The following is a 17,979-nucleotide window of genomic DNA, read 5'->3' as shown; positions in this document are numbered from 1 at the left end:
TTTGGATGCAAGATTTGACGTTTACAGCCTGATGACACTGTCTAGCCACTGCAATCCTTCCTTGGGTCTGACACTTGAGTAGCAAGAGCTACTGCCCAAGTCAGACACTGGTTTATTTTAATATGCAAATCAAGGACCTGCAATGATCTTTTGTCAAATTCACACTGCGCTGCTTTTCCAGCTGGCAGTGCAGCTGAAGAAGAGATCATTTCTTGTGAGCCAGAGGAGTATCAGAATCAGGTTTATCACCGGCATGTGACATGAAATCTGTTAATTTAGCAGCAGCAGTGCAGTGCAATACATAATGTAAAAGAGAGAAAAATAAATAAAATAATAAATAAAATAAATTATAAATGAATATGTAAATCAATTACAGTATACATATATTGAATAGATTAGAAACGTGCAAAAAACAGAAATACTGTATATTAAAAAAGTGAGGTGATGTCCAAAGCTTCAATGTCCATTTAGGAATCGGATGGCAGAGGGGAAGAAGCTGTTCCTGAATCGCTGAGTGTGTGCCTTCAGGCTTCTGTACCTCCTACCTGATGTTAACAGTGAGAAAAGTGCATGCCCTGGGTGCTGGAGGTCCTTAATAATGGATGCTGCCTTTCTGAGACACCGCTCCCTAAAGATGACCTGGGTACTCTGTAGGCTAGTGCCCAAGATGGAGCTGACTAGATTTACAAACTTCTGCAGCTTCTTTCGGTCCTGTGCAGTAGCCCCTCCATACCAGACAGTGATACAGCCTGTCAGAATGCTCTCCACGGTACAACTATAGAAGTTTTTGAGTGTATTTGTTGACATGTCAAATCTCTTCAAACTCCTAACGAAGTATAGCTGTTATCTTGCCTTCTTTATGACTATATCGATATGTTGGGGCCAGGTTAGATCCTCAGAGATCTTGACACCCAGGAACTTGAAACTGCTCACTCTCTCCACTTCTGATCCCTCTATAATGATTGGTATATATTCCTTTTCCTTATCCTTCCTGAAGTCCACAATCAGCTTTCATCTTACTGACGTTGAGTGCCAGGTTGTTGCTGTGGCACCACTCCACTAGTTGACATATCTCACTCCTGTCCGCCCTCTCATCACCACCTGAGATTCTACCAACAATGATTGTATCATCAGCAAATTTATAGATGGTATTTGATGGTACCACATAAAGTATCCAGGTCTGCTGTTTCATTGTGTCCCTCTTTCCCCTAGGGGCCTAGCTACCTTCTAACTTGAATGCTGGTTGAGTTGCTCAGTGTTACGTTAGTCTAGGCTTGGATAACTGTTTTTCCACTGTGTGGGTTTTTTGCCTGCTGAATTCCGGCAACATCTTGATAAAGGAAGGCAGCAAAAATACCTAGTGCAGTGTTGGTTGGCCAACTGAAGGTAGTGCGAAAGAACTCTCTACCCCTGAGTATCCTTGTCCCAACTGACATGAGCATGCATTTCCCAGACATAATCACTGATCAGCTCTTTCTAGCCTGGGTGTACTTCATCTAGTGCTCCCAGTGATTCCTTGGTATCAAACAGAGTGAGTCAAATTGGTTGAATAATGGCTTTTGTCAATGAAGAGGATCTCAGGAAGCTGCAGTACGTACCACTTACAGAATCACTGCAATCATTGATCTAGACTATTTGGACAACACCTCCCAAGCCTGCAATCGCTACCACAAAGAAGGACAAGTGTGGCAGGTGCATGGAAGCAAAACTTCTGAGATTCCTTCTAAGCTGCACACCTTCCTTGCTTGGAAATCTATTGTAGGACTTTCATCATTATTGAGTCTAAATCCCAGAACTCCCTACCCAACAGTACAAAGTGCCCATGCAGAAATACTCCCATTCTCCTGGTGACTCATATAAGGAAGAGTCAAAGTTCTGAGAGAATTTTCAGAATAAATGTTGAAAATAATGTTTAAATCTTTTTAAGTCTACTCTGCAGCTTTGTTTCTCCAGTCCTGCCAAAGGGTTTCGGCCCAAAACATCAACTGTACTTTTTTCCATAGATGCTGCCTGGCCTGCTGAGTATTTTGTGTGTGTTGCTCGGATTTCCAGCATCTGCAGATATTCTCTTGTTTGAAAATAATGTTGTTAATTCTTGGAATTTCACAAGAAGTTTGGGTTTCAAAAATCCACTTCAAGCCTCCAACAGCAATTGAACAGTGACAGATATTTATGCCTTTAAGACCTGCTCAAAATTTTCAGCAATGTTTCTTTGTAATTCTCCTAGGAAATAGTTTAGGTCTTACCAACCTAAATGCCAAGCAGTTTGTTTATGACCTTTGACAGGCAAATGGCAATCAGCTTCTTAAACAATCCTCTGAGCAGTGATTACTAGAGCCTGTTTCAGCTCCTTTATCAAGATGATTTCTTTAACTAAATGTGATGCAACTCGAGAACCTAGTTTGGCCACCTTTTGAGACTCGTTAGCAACGCAAGTATCTGTGGCAAATTACCCCTAAATTAGTCATCTTCATCAGATCCTAAAGTGACAATCCTGATGGTAAATGTCACATTGATGCATAGAAAAATGTGAACAAGAGTAGGTCATTCAGTACCTTGTGCCTGCCCCACCATTTGATACAGTTGTGGTTAATGCTCTATCTCAGTACCATATTCCTGCTCTCTTCCCATACTCATTGATCCTTGTGTTCTTTCTGACATTAGTAATAGACTGGGACATATAGTCTGCATATTTGGTTGAGGGAACATTTATTGCCCCTTTGACTATCCTTCATCTACACAGGGATTTTGTTGTTTACATGGAGTACAGACCAAAGTGTATTCCGCACTTTGGACCTTCAACTAGGTTCATTTAGAACAAATTAATCTCCTCTGGAACAGAGTTTATGCTGTTTTTTAAGTAGATGGTCTGTGACTGAAATAATGCAGATTTTGAAAGAACATGGAGTATTAGAAGAGTCAAATTTAATTACTGTAGGAAAGAGAAATAATTGGCATTGAAATTAACTGTATTCTTCACAGTTGTACATAACTCTTTCATTTTAAAAATGTGTTATTGCCAAAACACAAGGCTTTTGTGTTGTATGAGCTGAATTATCCAATGTGAAATGATGTTAATAACCTTGTGTGACAAACATCTGGTTTGAACATTACAGTGAAATTGGTTAAAACATTCGTGGGAATAGAGCATGTTGAACTGTCCCAAGCAAGCACCATTAAGCAGTAGCGCCAGTGGTGCTTATTATATATAATTTCACATAAATCTACACTGAGAAGAAATTGAGAAAAGCCATAGTTTTCATTTTACTTTTGTCTAACGTTTCTCCTCTTCTGAATGTACTGACAGTTTCTGGAGTACATACAGCACTTTGCCATCTCACCTTAAGGAATCTTGCCATGCAAGCTTACTGAATCTCAAAGGCTTTTCGATTGCACTACGTCACAATTATGCCCAGCCTTGTTCTCACGGGCTTCTTGTACAAATGTACAAACATTTGTACTTTGTAACGGGATGCCAATTAGGAGTAAGAAACCCAGTGATTTGTGTTTCTCTTTCTATAACCATCTACACAATTTCTGTTTTAAAAAGTAATTAAGGATTAGCTATTCTTTCACTGAATATTCAATTCAGGTTTAATTGTCATTCAACCATACATGAATATCCATGAATGCAGCCAAATGAGACAGTGTTACTCCAGGGCTAAGGTGCAAAACACAAGCCTGGTTTATATTTCTGCGTCAACGCATCGCCATAAGTACTGTGTCGCCGCAAACCCTACGCAAAGCCGATGCGGAACCCTACGCAAGAGCGTGCATTGCTGCGACGCGCACCTCTCCCAAAATGTAACCGCGCGTTGCGGCAACGCAGAACGCAACAGCTGTGATTGGTCCGCTTGGTAGTATCACATTTCATCCTACGCTGCAATAGCTTCCCATTGAACGACAGAAGGGCAGGGAAGGAACTCTGGCTGCAGTGCTTTCCATAAAGCTTTACAGACCTCCGAAATTATGGAGGACACATTTCACTTTTACGAAAAAAGATGCTCGCGTCTTGTTTACCCCGAGAGACTACCATGACCATGAAGCCTTGTGCGGGCAGGTGAGCGCGCATGCGTGACGTGCGCGAATTGCAGAGCGACGCAGACACACCAACGCACAAGTATAAATGCTCACAACGCACGTAGGCCACTTGCGTAGGCCACGGCGTCCAGTTAATGCAGAACTATAAGTCGGGTTACAGTAACACAGCACAAAGCACACATAGCACCTACAAGATTACAAACACATGTGAGATATCAGTAAAATACAGCCATGTAAAAGAAAAGTCCAGACACCAAGAATACCGCAGGAATCTGCAGTCGACCACAATATAGCTTGTCTTCTGCCGAAAGAACACTGGGGGGCAGCACCGACTCCTACCTGGACGCTGTGCCACACTGGTTCATCTGACCTAATAACTTTGTGTGCCTTCATGATGTCCCTGTACTTCCATCCTTCCCTTGCAACTTCAGTTCCTCAACACTAGAGCCTTGCATCTACTCTCTGTTCTAGCTCTTGGATGTTTCGTTTGAGACCAAAAATCTGTGTAGTAGAAAACGTGGTTGTCTTGGCAGTATAGCTCAACATTATGTTTCCTTTGTTACTTATTATTTTGCAATGACACTGGATGGCAGTGTTTATTATTAAGAGCTGATTGTGGACTTCAGGAAGGGTAAGACGAAGGAGCACACACCAATCCTCATAGAGGGATCAGAAGTGGAGAGAGTGAGCAGCTTCAAGTTCCTGGGTGTCAAGATCTCTGAGGGTCTAACCTGGTCCCAACATATCACTGTAGTTATAAAGAAGGCAAGACAGCGGTTATACTTTACTAGGAGTTTGAAGTGATTTGGCATGTCAACAAATACACTCAAAAACTTCTATAGTTGTACCATGGAGAGCATTCTGACAGGCAGCATCACTGTCTGGTATGGAGGGGCTACTGCACAGGACCGAAAGAAGCTGCAGAAGGTTGTAAATCTAGTCAGCTCCATCTTGGGCACGAGCCTACAAAGTACCCAGGACATCTTCAGGGAGTGATGTCTCAGAAAGGCAGTGTCCATTATTAAGGACCTCCAGCACCCAGGGCATGCCCTTTTCTCACTGTTACCATCAGGTAGGAGATACAGAAACCTGAAGGCACACACTCAGCGATTCAGGAACAGCTTCTTCCCCTCTGCCATCCGATTCCTAAATGGACATTGAAGCTTTGAACACTACCTCACTTTTTTAATATACAGTATTTCTGTTTTTGCACATTCTTTTAAATCTATTCAATATACGTAATTGATCTACTTGTTTATTATTATGTTTTATTTTATTATTAGTTTTTTTTTCTCTCTCTCTGCTATATTATGTATTGCATTGAACTGCTGCTGCTAAGTTAACAAATTTCACGTCACGTGCCGGTGATAATAAACCTGATTCTGATTTTTCTGGCTCTCTCTCTCTCTCTCAGCCACTTGTAGCCAAATGAATTAGGAGCTGGAGTAAACCACTTGGCCCTTCAAGCCTGATCTACTGCTTTAGTATGATCATGGCTGACCTGATCATAACCTCCTCTGCATCCCTGTTTACCTTGGCTATTAGGTACCCACCTACCTCTGCCTCTTCTTCATTCCAGCCTGTCGGTAAGGCGATTTCAGACTTCGGAAAGCTGGACTGGATTTTGTTTTATAATCAAAATAAATTTTATTCATAATTTTTAAGAATTATTTTGTAAGAATAAACCGTGCAATCCCTTTTCATTCTTTATACTCATAGTCAATGTTTTCGGTATAAGAGGGTGGGGGAGGGGAAGGAGGACAAGCCAGAAGGTGATAGGTGAAGCCAGGTGGGTAGGGGAGGGGGATAATGAAATAAGAAACTGGAAGGTGATGGGTGGAAAAGGCAAAGGACTAGAAAAGAAGGATTCTGATTGGAGAGAAGAGTGGACCATGGGAGAAAGGGAAGGATGAGGGGCTCCAGGGGAGGTGTCAGGCAGGTCAGGAGAGATGGTAAGAGGCTCGAGTGGAGTATTAATGAAGAGGGAAGGGGGATGGGGGAACATTGCTGGAAGTTGGAGAAGGCGATGTTCGTGCCAGCAGATTGGAGGCTTCCTAGACCTTCCTAGGTGCTGATCCTCTGACCTGAGAGTGGCCTCATCGTGGCAAAAGAGGAGGCAAAGGGCTGACCATGCGTATGTGCAAGAGTCCATGTTCCAAGGTTTCCCTGATGATGCTCCCCAACTCTTTTGCTGCTACATTTACAGCTGCATTGGTGCTACTTCATGCACCAATGCTAAACTCGTCAGTTTCACTAGCTTTGCCTCCAACTTCCATCCTGCCCTTAGGTTCATTTCATCCATTTCTAACACCTCTGTCCCCTTTCTCGATCTCTCTCTCTCTGTCTGTCAACGTCTTTCATAAATCTACTGATTCCTGTGGCTATCTTGACTATACATCTTCTCACCCTGTCTGATTGTGTGACTAGACACAGTTTAAATGCCATCTATAAATTTCCCGATGACACAGCTATTGTTGCCAGAATTTCAGATGGTGACGAGGAGTACAAGAGCGAAATAGATCAGCTAGATGAGTAGTCACAGCAACAACCTTGCACTCAATGTCAGTAAGACCAAGGAATTGATTGCGGACTACAGGAAGGGGAAGTTGAGGGAACACATACCAGTCCTCATTGAGGGATCAGAAATGGAAAGAGTGAGCAGTTTCAAGTCCCTAGGTATCAACATCTCAGAGGATTTATCTTGGGCCCAACATATTATTGTAATTACAAAGAAAGCACAGAAGCAGCTATATTTCTTTAGGAGATTGAGGAGAATTAGTATGTAACCAAAGACTGTCACAAATTTCTACAGATGTGCCATGGAGAGCATTCTAGCTGGTTGCGTCACTGTCTGGTGTGGAGGGGGGCACTGCACAGTATTGGAAAAAGCTGCAGGAAGTTGTAAACTCTGCCAGCTCCATCATGGGCACTAGCCTCCCCAGCATCCAGGACACCTTTAAAGGATGATGCCTCAAAAAGGCGGTATCCATGATTGAGAACCCCCATCACCCAGGATGTGCTCTCTTCTCATTGCTACCATTAAGGAGGAGATACAGGAGGCTGAAAGCACACACTCAACATCTCAGGAATAGCTTCTTCACCTATGCCATCAGATTTCTGAATGGACAATGAACTCCTGAATGCTACCTCACTACTTTTTATTCTTACTTTTTTATTTGAATTATATAGTTATTTATAGTTTTTATGTATTGCAATGTACTGCTGCCACAAAACAACAAATTTCCTGACATATGCCAGTGATATTTAACCTGATTCTGGTTCCAATAAGAACACCATTCCTTTTTCTTAATTCCTTCATCTTCGCTGCAGCTGTTCCCAGGATGAGGCTTTTCTTCCAGGACATCAGAGATGCGATGTCCTCCTTCAGAGAATGGGTTTCCTTTCTTCCACCATTGATTCTGCTGTCATGCACATCTCCATTTCCTGGACATCTGCAGGCACCCCATCTTCCTGCCGCCTTATCAGGGACAAAGTTTCTCCTGTCCTTACCTCTCACCCCATGAGCCTCCACTTTCAACACATCATTCTCCGCAACTTCCACCGCCTTCAATGTGACCCTACCACCAAACATATCTTTGCTAATCCCTACCCCAACTTTCAGCTTTCAGAAGGGATTACTCCCTCTGTGATTCACTTGTTCATTCGTCCCTCCAGACTAATCTCCCTCCCAGCACTTATCCTGTGAGAGGCAGAAGTATTACACCTGCTCATTCATCTCCTCCCTCATCTCCATTCAGGGCCCCAAATAGTCTTTCCAGGTGAGGCAACACTTTACCTGTGTACCTGTTGGATTCGTCTATTGTATCCGGTGCTCCCGATGCATCCTCCTCTACGTTGGTGAGATCCGACATAGATTAGGGGACCTCTTTGTTGAGTATCTCTGCTCCAGCCACAAAAAATGAAATTTCGCAGTGGCCAACCATTTAGATTCCTATCCTCATTCTTGTTCTGACATGTCGATCCATGGCCTCCTCTTCTGTCACGACAAGGCCACTCTCGGGTTGGAGGAACAGCACCTCATATTCTGTCTAGGTAGGCTCCAACCTGATGGCATTGATATCGATTTCCCCTTCCAGTAATTTCTTTCCCCTCCTCCTTCCCTCTTCAGTTCTCCACTGTGGCTTCTTACTTCTTCTCTTCACCTGCCTATCGTCTCCCCCGGTGCCCCTCCTCATTTCCTTTCTCCCATGGTCCATTCTCCTTTCCTATCAGATTCTTTCTTCTCCAGCCCTTTGCCTTTTTCACATCACCTCCCAGCTTCTTACTTCATCCTCCCTCCCCCCCCCCCCCCCCCCCCCCCCCCGGTCCGGTCGTCTGAACCTGGCAACGTCCTTGTAAATCTTCTCTGTACTCCTTCAACCTTATTTATATCTTTCCTGTAGGTAGATGACTAAAACTGCACACAATGCTCCAAATTACTTCGCCGATGTGTTATACAACTTCAACATAACATCCCATCCATCTTCTGTACTCAGTACTTTGACTTATGAAGGCCAATGTGCCAAAAGCTTTCTTTATGACCCTATCTACCTGTGACGCCACTTTCAATGAATTATATTCCTAGATGCCTTTGTTCTACCACACTCTTCGGTGCCCTGTGGTTCACAGTGTAAGACCTACCCTGGTTAGTCCTACCAAAGTGCAACAGAGTAAGTGCAGAGAGTAAGAGTCTTCTGAGGCTGAGACAGAACTGTGAGGCTATGGAATTCACTTCAAGGTAGTGATTATGGGAGCACTTCAACATTTGAGATTGGGTAGATAAGGGTGTGGAAACATGGTGGGTGACTGATTTCAGGCTGCCTGTTTGGATGGAGGTCAACATCAACAAGGATTAGTTTGGCCAAATGGCAGTTACTGCATTGCATTTGTTTTGTAGTTCAACAATATTAATTATGTATGACTGCTATTTTTATTCTGGCCAGAAAGATCTGCATTTATCTACATTAAATTTCATTTGACGTAATTTTGCCCTCTTGCAAATATTGTCATAAGGAGACATTTGCATTATGTATTTGCTGTTTATTGATTATGACTCAGCATTCAATGCCATTATTCCCTGACTCTGTTCTTTTTTTTTTGCACAATTTATTTATATTTATGTACTGGAAAAACAAATTTGATTGTATGTCCATAAAGTGAGGCTAGGTTGTACATAAGATAACTGACAGTAAATAATAAAGTAGTGGTGGAGTTAGTGGGTGTAGATGTTGATCACCCTTACTGCCTGAGGGAAAGTAACTGTTTTTCAGTCTGGTGGTCCTGGTGTGGCTACAGCATAGCCTCCTCCCTGATGGGAGTGGGACAAACTGTCCATGGGCAGGGTAGGTGGGATCCTTCATGATGTTACTGGTCCTTTTCTGGCACCTTTCTATATATTGGTTGAGGGATAAATATTTGCAAGAACACTGGAAGAATTCCTTCACACCTCGACAACATAGTATTTTTTGATCTTTTATATCAACCTGAGAGAGAAGATAGTCTTTCCTTTAATACAGATTTCCCCCGCTATCCGAAGGTAGAGCGTTCTGATGAAACGGTTCGAAAGCCGGAATGCCGTAAAGTGAAGAAGCAATTACCATTTATTAATATGGGAAAAATTTTTGAGTATTCCCAGATCCAAAAAATAACCTACAAAATCATGCCAAATAACACACAAAACCTAAAATAACAGTAACATATAGTAAAAGCAGGAATGGTATGATAAATACACAGCCTATATAAAGTAGAAGTACTTTTCTGCGGCACTGTCTAGCACAGCGAAAATCTCGCGGAAGTGCTCTTGGCAGAAACACTCTCTCCAGTAACCTTTAAGCTATGAAGCTGCCAAATCATACCAAATAACACATAAAAATACACAGCCTATAAAAGTAGAAATAATGTATGTACAGTGTAGTTTCACTTACCGGAATCGGGAAGACTCCAATAAATTGCAGTTTCGTCACAGTTAAACACTTGCTTATATGAATAAACACTTGACGCAATCAGCAATCGCCTCTGATCTGGGCTGACATTTACATGCCGGGCGGCACCTAATTAATTAGCTTGTTTATTTCGGCTTTTTTCTTAAAGATGTGCTGGGTGCGTCCCGACTACTGCTGCACTGCTGCATTCTTCGCGGCAATGTATCAGTCCGCAGCCCGGAGGTTGGGGACCAATGCTTAAACTATGAAGCTGCCCTCGCCTCAGAAACCGATCAAGCCACCCATAACTACCTTTAAATTCCACTTTCATCACCATCGTCCAGTGCTTTCTGTTTCAGCTTATTAAAAAGACTGACTGATTTCTCCTTAAGTATAAGAAAACTTAACGGAACACCACGCTTTGTACACCCATCAATCCACTCAAGCAATAGACTTTCCATTTTATCCATTATTGGATGCCGACTAAGAGAGACCACTTTGCTACGAGCAGAACCAACAGTAACATCGGCAGCTTTCAAAATTCTTTCTCTCTGCGTATAAATAGTGCGAATGGTGGACACAGGCAAGTTCAACGCGCGGACAATGTCCTTACTTCGTTCACCATGATCGAAACGCTTAATTATGTCTAGGTTTATACTAAGTGTAACACCCTTACGAGCTCTTTTAGGCTTTTCCGATACCTTAGAACTCATCTTGCTAACGGATGCACAAAATAAATCGAGATAAAGCACATGTTTAAGCAATGCTGGCTAGAATGCAGTTCCAGGGGAGGAGCTTGGCTGTTCGGGCGCGCGCTGCCTTTTCTTGTAACAGTGAAAACACCTTCTGTTAGCGAAAACAGGTAACTAATATAGGTCTTTTGTAATAGCGAGGTGTCGTAAAGCGAACGTTCAGAAAACGGGGGCCACCTGTATTTCCATCCAAAAGGCAGCATTTCCTACTGAATATCCAGGCATAAGTCAGGAATTTAATCTAGCAACATTGAAACCATTTGAAGATTTCTTACTGATCTTTATGCTATTAAGTTCCTTCCTTATTTGATGACGCTTTCTGTTTATAATCTTCCAGGAAACTTAAATGCTCCTTGCTGCTGTATTTACCTTCTTTGAAAGAACCTAAAGCCAGTCCAGTTTAGATAATGTCTACCCCATTAAGCCATCACCTCGTTGCTTCAGAATGTACCCTCATATCTTGGAATTCTAAAATGCTTCCAACCACCAACTATCCGGCTACATATCTATTCTGTGTCTGCTGAATTAGTCCAGTGCATTGTCTTGACGTCTTTAATGTCTTGCTCTCCATTTAGATCCAGATTCCTGAAACTCCCTTAAGAAGACAGTCTTCCATTGTTTTCTGCATGACCTATTACAATGGATTTCTATCCATAGACAGAATTTTCCTCACCAATTTTTTACTTCTTTCCTCATCTTATTTCCTTCACTTCTAGCACCTTCCACGTTCCTCCTTGGCCAAAGTAAATGAAAAGGTAGTCTTGGGTTTTGAACTTGATAGCTCTTTGGATGTTGAAGATTGAATGATTTGAACTGTTGGCTTCAAATTCTTTTTCCACTCTATTTTGCTATTTCAACAGTGGTGAAATGAAGCATCCTTTGGTTTTTGCATAATATTATTTTGCGCTCACAAAGAGAAATGGAAAATGCTGGGCATCTTCAGCAAAACATAGAAACATACAGATTCAATTCAACGACCTTCCTTTTGAATCCACTGGATATTGACCCAAACTGTTAACGCTCCTCTTTCCATGGACGCTGCCCAATCTATTGAGTATTTGCAGCTTCTCTGATTTTTATTTTGGCTTTCCAACATCAACAGCAATTTATTTTTATATGTTTGAATGATAGCTTTCAGTTAACTAAATTTTGCTAATCTATTTAGAATAGCTGACCTTGGTGTGAAAATAGCAGTCACATCAAGCACTACAATATCCTGCTGACTGAAAAGGTAAAAATACAGCTGTTCTCTTCTGAAGCTTAATGTTATCTGTAATTGATCATATTTGCATTACAAAAAGTGGCTACCAAAGTAAATTCTGGCCTTTTTCTAAAAGGAATGATTTTTCAGCTGCTAAACACAGTACTATGATTGAATTCCAAAGCCAGCATCTCTGTAACATCACCAATTAACAGTTTTGCATCAGTAACACTATCATTTGTCTGAATGGAACAATTGATTCAACTTTTTAACCACAAAGCTTTTAGCACGTCCTGGCAGAAACATTGTCTTCCCTTATTGGAATTCAATGTTGGATCACTTCTTTTGTTCTATAATAATTTAATCACCTGTACAAAGCAATGTATAAGAGGGAATTTAGAAAGCTGTTTCTGTTTCCTGATCATAGTATGAAGAAACTTTTTTTTTGCTGTCAAATCAGTACTGGAATTCATCTCTTTCCCCATCTCAGAATGGGCTCTAGTTTCTCAGGATCAATTACCTTATGAAAAATTTGTGTGAGCAGAAAAAGTGAAAGTCATTTAAATGCCAAATCCTATCATCACTATCTGTAAATACATGTTCTTTCACAACAAACCTGTCATCTGAAACTACTTTTAGAATTTGGTTCAGTCGTTTTCTAGTCTCCTTCATGGGTCTTGGTGATGGGGCAGTCCATCTGGAAGAACCACAACTTTTGACCATAACTTTCTCTGCCTTTGACTGTACTGTTCTGGAAACATAATTGTGTATTCTTCTGGATTTGTTAATTTCTACCGCACACTGATTTGGACGAGTTGACTCAGTTAAGATTTGTTGACCTCTTTCGCCACCTTTTGTGGTTATTTTGTCTTTTTCCCTTCAAGTTATGTACTTCAAACTTCTGATCGATTAATGTTTGTCTATTTAGTAGCTTTCTTCTCAATTTCCATGGTCCATTTTTCACTAATATCAGAAAAACTGGTCTCTTTGGATCCAATTTAAGTCTTTGATGCATACAGTATTTGGAAACAGTATTGTTTGCAACATAAATACTCCCTCCTTGGCTGACATAACTTCACCAACAAATACCTTTGAGTTAAAATTTGTATTTGGTCAGTATTTCCAAATGAGTGCTGGTCCTCATTATGACCTTCGGTTTCATAAAATGAGATTGGGTCATAATTGGTGACCTGCACGTTTCTATATGTTTGCCAGCAACCCAAAACAAATCCATACCACTTTCCCCAATGTTGTGTACCTTCAACCAGTTTCTTATTTACAGGGTACACATAGTTTTGAAATTTGCTGCTTATGTTTTATGTGTAGCTTTACCTTTTGAAAATATATATAAGCAGTTTAGGATTTCCACTGTTGACTTGAATTGTCACTGCTTTAAAGAAATCAAGGAGGCAAGATTATTGCCTCCTGAATCCATGGTGACTGTAAATTGCCTGTGCCTTTTAGCCACCACCTTTTAAAGTTTGGTCAGTTGGAAAGATATCAGTCAATTTGAAAAAGGCCACCAATTTCCTCATAATAATGGTCAGTGCCTTATGATTCCCCTCCCAGGGCTCTTGTAAATCTTAAACAAATGCCATATATCCCTGGGCTTTGCAGCCTTTTACTGTTGTTGAAGATTGTTAGCTCACTGGATTACATGCACTATTTCATTGGCTTTTTAATCATTTTTGAAATTTATTGGCAAATTTTGTAAAGAGGCCATGTGGTTTTATGACGCAGGTTGATTACGTTGAAAATATTTAGTTTGGTGGATGTCCAAGTGCCTTTGACAATCGTGATTTAAAATGTACAGCGCGCACACATCAGTCCACATGCCTTCCAGCTTTTCAGTTGCTGTCCGAGTTCACTCAAGTCAAGTTCACAAGCTGACATCATTAAGAAATACCTGCCTCTAGCACTGAACTAATCATATCCCATGGTACAACCGCCTGCTGATTTAACCAGGGTGGATGCCACTGCTTCAGGGTTTCTACGATACTACATTGGGAAATAAGTGACAGTTCTTACATTTTCACCTGCATTAGAAGCATTTTGATAATAAGCAGAAATGTAAAATAACTCTTTTCTGCCAGCTTCCTTTGAGAGATGGCCGGGATTGGGTGGGATGATGAGAGGAGGGTGTGTGGGGTAGATGGAACTCAAAAAGAGGGGAAAAAAAGTAAGGCTTATAAAGAATGAAGCAGTCATGAAGTATTCATTTACAGAATTTGCTTGGAAATTAATTGCAGAATGTTTGTCTAAATGCCCAGAAACCTTTTGGGGAAATTGGGAAATTTATAATATCCATTATCCAGCATGGGAGTTGTAAATGCCAGTACAATTGCTTTCACTAGCAAATGCCCTACTTCTCCTTTATTTCTCATCTCCCATCCTGAAAAGACTGACTCATGCTGTGGCACAATTCTCCATGCGCAAATCAATCCACATGCAGGAACCTTAGCACTGAGTTCCAGCAGCCAGTTCACTTCTGGGGGCGGGGATGTCGCAGCCAAGAAGTATAACCTGAATAATTGCGTACGTGCTGTAGTTTAGGACTGTTAATCGGATTGACATTTCCTCAGCTGTTTCTTATTGTGCATGGCCATCAAGGTTAACTTGTTGCCTTGAATTCATTGTGCAGATGAATTGTTTGTTGCTTGATTAGAATTGTTGTCAACCGTTTAATTCAGAACACCACCACACCCCCATAATTAAAATTTGCTTAACTTCAAATGTAAGTGGTTTCTGTGGTATGCAAATGCTGTGGAATATATATTTTATCTCTGAGATCTGTGCACATGCCTAACTGGCCCATTGAACATGCCTGATTTCCATTGCTGCACCATAGGAGGTCATCTGTTCAGCTCTTCAAAAAGCCTTTCTCGTTGAAAGTCAGCTCTTAAACCCACATCTTTAACCAAACTTTTAGTCACGTCTCCCAGTACCTCCTCAAATTGGCTTATATGCTTAAGTGTGTTTTACAATGTTAAAGGTACTAGTAAGTTGTCATTGTTTTGCTATTTACCTAACATTTATGTATCTGCGGTTCTGGCACCATCATATGACCAGATGTGTACAGTTTTTAATCTCAACAATTGGATCTTTATCTCCATGATTGTACAACCCAAAAATGTGAAAAATGTAATCAAAACTCAAAAAAAAATTGTAGCTAGAAACATGCCGGTCACAGAGCATTTGTAGAGAGAGAAACAGAACTATTGTGATCTTGGTCAAAATTAATGTGATGGACTCATCAAACTGAAATGTTTGATTCTGTTTCTCTCTGGAGCTGCTGAGGGTTGCCAGCATTTTCTGTTTTGAATGTGAAAACCATACTGTTCACTCTATATTAAGAAGTTGCATGGATAGCCGTTTGCAACTAGGCAAGATAATACATTGTGCCAGCTGCAGCTGGTGCCAGAGGTACTTGTGCTTCTGGGGAACAGGCACGTACCACATCTTAAAAGGATTCTTTGCTTCTCACGCACCAGAATGCCACCTTTTCATGTTTACAGTTTTTACTCCAATGTTGGCAGTGGTGCTGAATCCCCAAAAGGGATTAAGTCTTCCCATTCAGAGCAGCAAAATCAGGTGAATTTAAAGTCAGGAGTTCTGCTTTTAATTATTTATGGTGATGTATATGCTTAAGCCCAGTAGTGCCTTTGAAAATGCATATTAAAGAATTCCTTTAATGAATGCAATTTGTTATAATGGAATGGAGAGGGGAATTGTGGCCTTTTTGGTTAAGAATTCATTTTAGTTCGAGATGTGGTTCTATTATCTGAAGCAGTTTTTTTAAAAAGCTTTATATTAAGTATTGCATTGCACTGGAAAGATTGCATTTATGTTCCACCGATAGTTGCTTTAATACTGTAGCTGTGGTGACTTTTTTCTTCTTGAGCCACTACAATCGTTCTCTGTTGATGCCCCTGTGGTATTGTTAGGGGAGGAATTCCCAGATACCGGCCCAGTAACGGTAAAGGAAAAGTGACACATCAAGCTAGCTTACCATGTGATTTTCAGGAGAACAAGAGGACGTGTTAAAAAATGGTGTGGGATGGAGTTCCTTTTGAAGCTGCTCATTGATTTGTGAGCGTATATTTTGGAGCAAATATGTTGTACTGTATTTAAGATAACTAATAGATTCAAAATAGCGAGAGACGAGTAGAATCATAGAGTCATACAGCATGGAAGCAGGCCCTTAGGTCCGACTGATCCATGCCCACCAAGATTCCCATGTAAGCCAGTCCCATTTGTCCATATTTATTTCATAACCCTTTAAATCTTTCCTGTCCATGTATTCGTCCAAGTACCTTTTAAATGTTTTTAATGTACCTGCCTCAACTACTTCTGCCGGCAGCTTATTCCATATACTGACCAATCTGGATGTAAAAGTTATTCAACAGGTCCCTATTAAATCTTTCCTTTCTCACCCATGTTCTCTATTCTTAATTCCCAACCCTGGGGAAAAAGACTGCACATTAACCCTATCTATGCCACTCATAATTTTATACACCTCCATACAATCACTCCTCAGTGTCCTGTGCTCCAATGAAAAAAGTCATATTCTTACCTGTTTGTCGTCCTTCTATAACTTTGTTTCTCTAATCTCCTCACAATCTTCCCAGCTTAATGGCATCTTTCCTATAGCAAAATTGAACATAATATTTCAAATGTGGCCTTACCAAACTTCTTGTATCATGACTTAATTTAATTTTAATAGTTTAGATTGGATATTTTCATTTACCTGATTATACAAATAACCTGTTATTTTACCTCTGTGAAATAACAGATGTTTTGCTGTCTTCTTTTCAGAGTGGCCCAGGCCTACGTGAATCAACGGAAGCTGGATAATGAGGTAAAAACTCTGCAGATCCAAGCAGCCCAGTTTGCCAAACAGACTCAGCAGTGGCTTGGTATGGTGGACAACTTTAACCAGGCACTAAAGGTAAATTGTAATAGTGGAAGAACCTGATGTACAGTACATTGAAATATGTCAGTATCTATTAATCATTTTGATTGTTGTAAAACATCTTTTGTCTTGGTCATCTTAGTTATTCATACTGACTTGAAACAGTATGGTTAAAAGTGCAACTCGTACAGCACAGACATGAGCCCTTTTGGCTAACGTCACCCATGCAAACTGTGATGCCTGTCTATGCTAATCACATTTTCCTGTATTAGTCTCTTATCCCTCTATGCTGGGGATTCCCAACCTGGTGTTCACAGACCCCTTGCATAATGGTATTGATCCATGGCATAAAAAAGGTTGGAAACCTTGAATCTATGCCTTTCCTATCTAAGTACCTGTCCAAAGGCCTTTTAAATGTTGTAATTGTAAACTGCTTCGACTAAACCTCTCGCAACTTATTCCTCTGTGTGGGGATAAAAAGAACTTACCACTCAGATCTCCTTAAAATTTCTCTCCTCTCACCTTAAACCTGTGCCCTCTACACACTTAACCTATTTGTACTCCTCATAATTTTATAGACCTCTAAAAGGTCACAGCTTAGCCTTCTACGTTACAGTGGGAATAAACCCAGCCTATCCAATCTCTCCTTATAACTGCATACTTCCTTTCCACATAACATCCTGGTGAATCTCTTCTGCGCTCAATTATTCCACTTCCTACCTGTAGTGTGGCAACCAGAACTGTATACACTATTTATGTGCAGTCTAGCCAATGTTTTGGGTGGCTGCAACATGGCATCCCAACTTTATACTCAACGCTTCAGCCTATAAAGAGAGACATGATAATCCCTTCTTCACTGCCCTATCCACCTGTGTCACTATTTTCAGCAAGCTATAGGTCTGAACCCCAAGATCTCTCTATATATGAATACCCTTGAGGTCCCTGCCATATATGTCCTACCAAAATTTGACTCTTCCAAAATGTATAATCTCACACTTATCTGGATTGAATTCCAAATACAGTCACCTCCATATTTTTTGAAGTTTTCAATAAAATTCAATTTTAAATAACTAAGGCATTTTAATTTTTTAGACAGGAAAAATTTAGACTTAATTTCATCAGAATCTAGGGTTAGCCTGAGCAGCACACACA

At 40.8% G+C, this 17,979-nt stretch overlaps 2 protein-coding genes and 1 long non-coding RNA gene across 7 annotated transcripts in view; 2 read left to right on the top strand and 1 right to left on the bottom strand.

The window, feature by feature from the left end:
- LOC140191750 (uncharacterized) overlaps nt 1-17,979 on the bottom strand; it is a 222,434-nt gene that overhangs the window by 82,518 nt on the left and 121,937 nt on the right. The window contains exon 2 of the long non-coding RNA XR_011883909.1: nt 16,489-16,559. This is a non-coding gene — a long non-coding RNA (uncharacterized lncRNA). The remainder of the gene's footprint in view (nt 1-16,488; nt 16,560-17,979) is intronic.
- The window catches only part of bloc1s1 (biogenesis of lysosomal organelles complex-1, subunit 1), a 115,034-nt gene that overhangs the window by 86,413 nt on the left and 10,642 nt on the right, over nt 1-17,979 (top strand). The window contains exon 3 of the mRNA XM_072249456.1: nt 16,731-16,863. Within this exon, the coding sequence (XP_072105557.1) occupies nt 16,731-16,863 (133 nt within the window). The remainder of the gene's footprint in view (nt 1-16,730; nt 16,864-17,979) is intronic.
- Nucleotides 16,776-17,979, top strand: part of rdh5 (retinol dehydrogenase 5 (11-cis/9-cis)) — a 124,182-nt gene continuing 122,978 nt past the window's right edge. For all 5 annotated transcript variants that reach the window (XR_011883907.1, XR_011883906.1, XR_011883908.1 and 2 more), the window contains exon 1: nt 16,776-16,863. The gene's annotated coding sequence lies outside the window, so the exon portion shown is untranslated. The remainder of the gene's footprint in view (nt 16,864-17,979) is intronic.

The sequence above is a fragment of the Mobula birostris genome, chromosome X (assembly GCF_030028105.1).
Source record: "Mobula birostris isolate sMobBir1 chromosome X, sMobBir1.hap1, whole genome shotgun sequence".
Lineage (NCBI taxonomy): Eukaryota > Metazoa > Chordata > Chondrichthyes > Myliobatiformes > Myliobatidae > Mobula > Mobula birostris.
The sequence above is the reverse complement of the archived record's forward strand: the minus strand, read 5'-3'. Positions and strand labels throughout refer to the sequence as shown.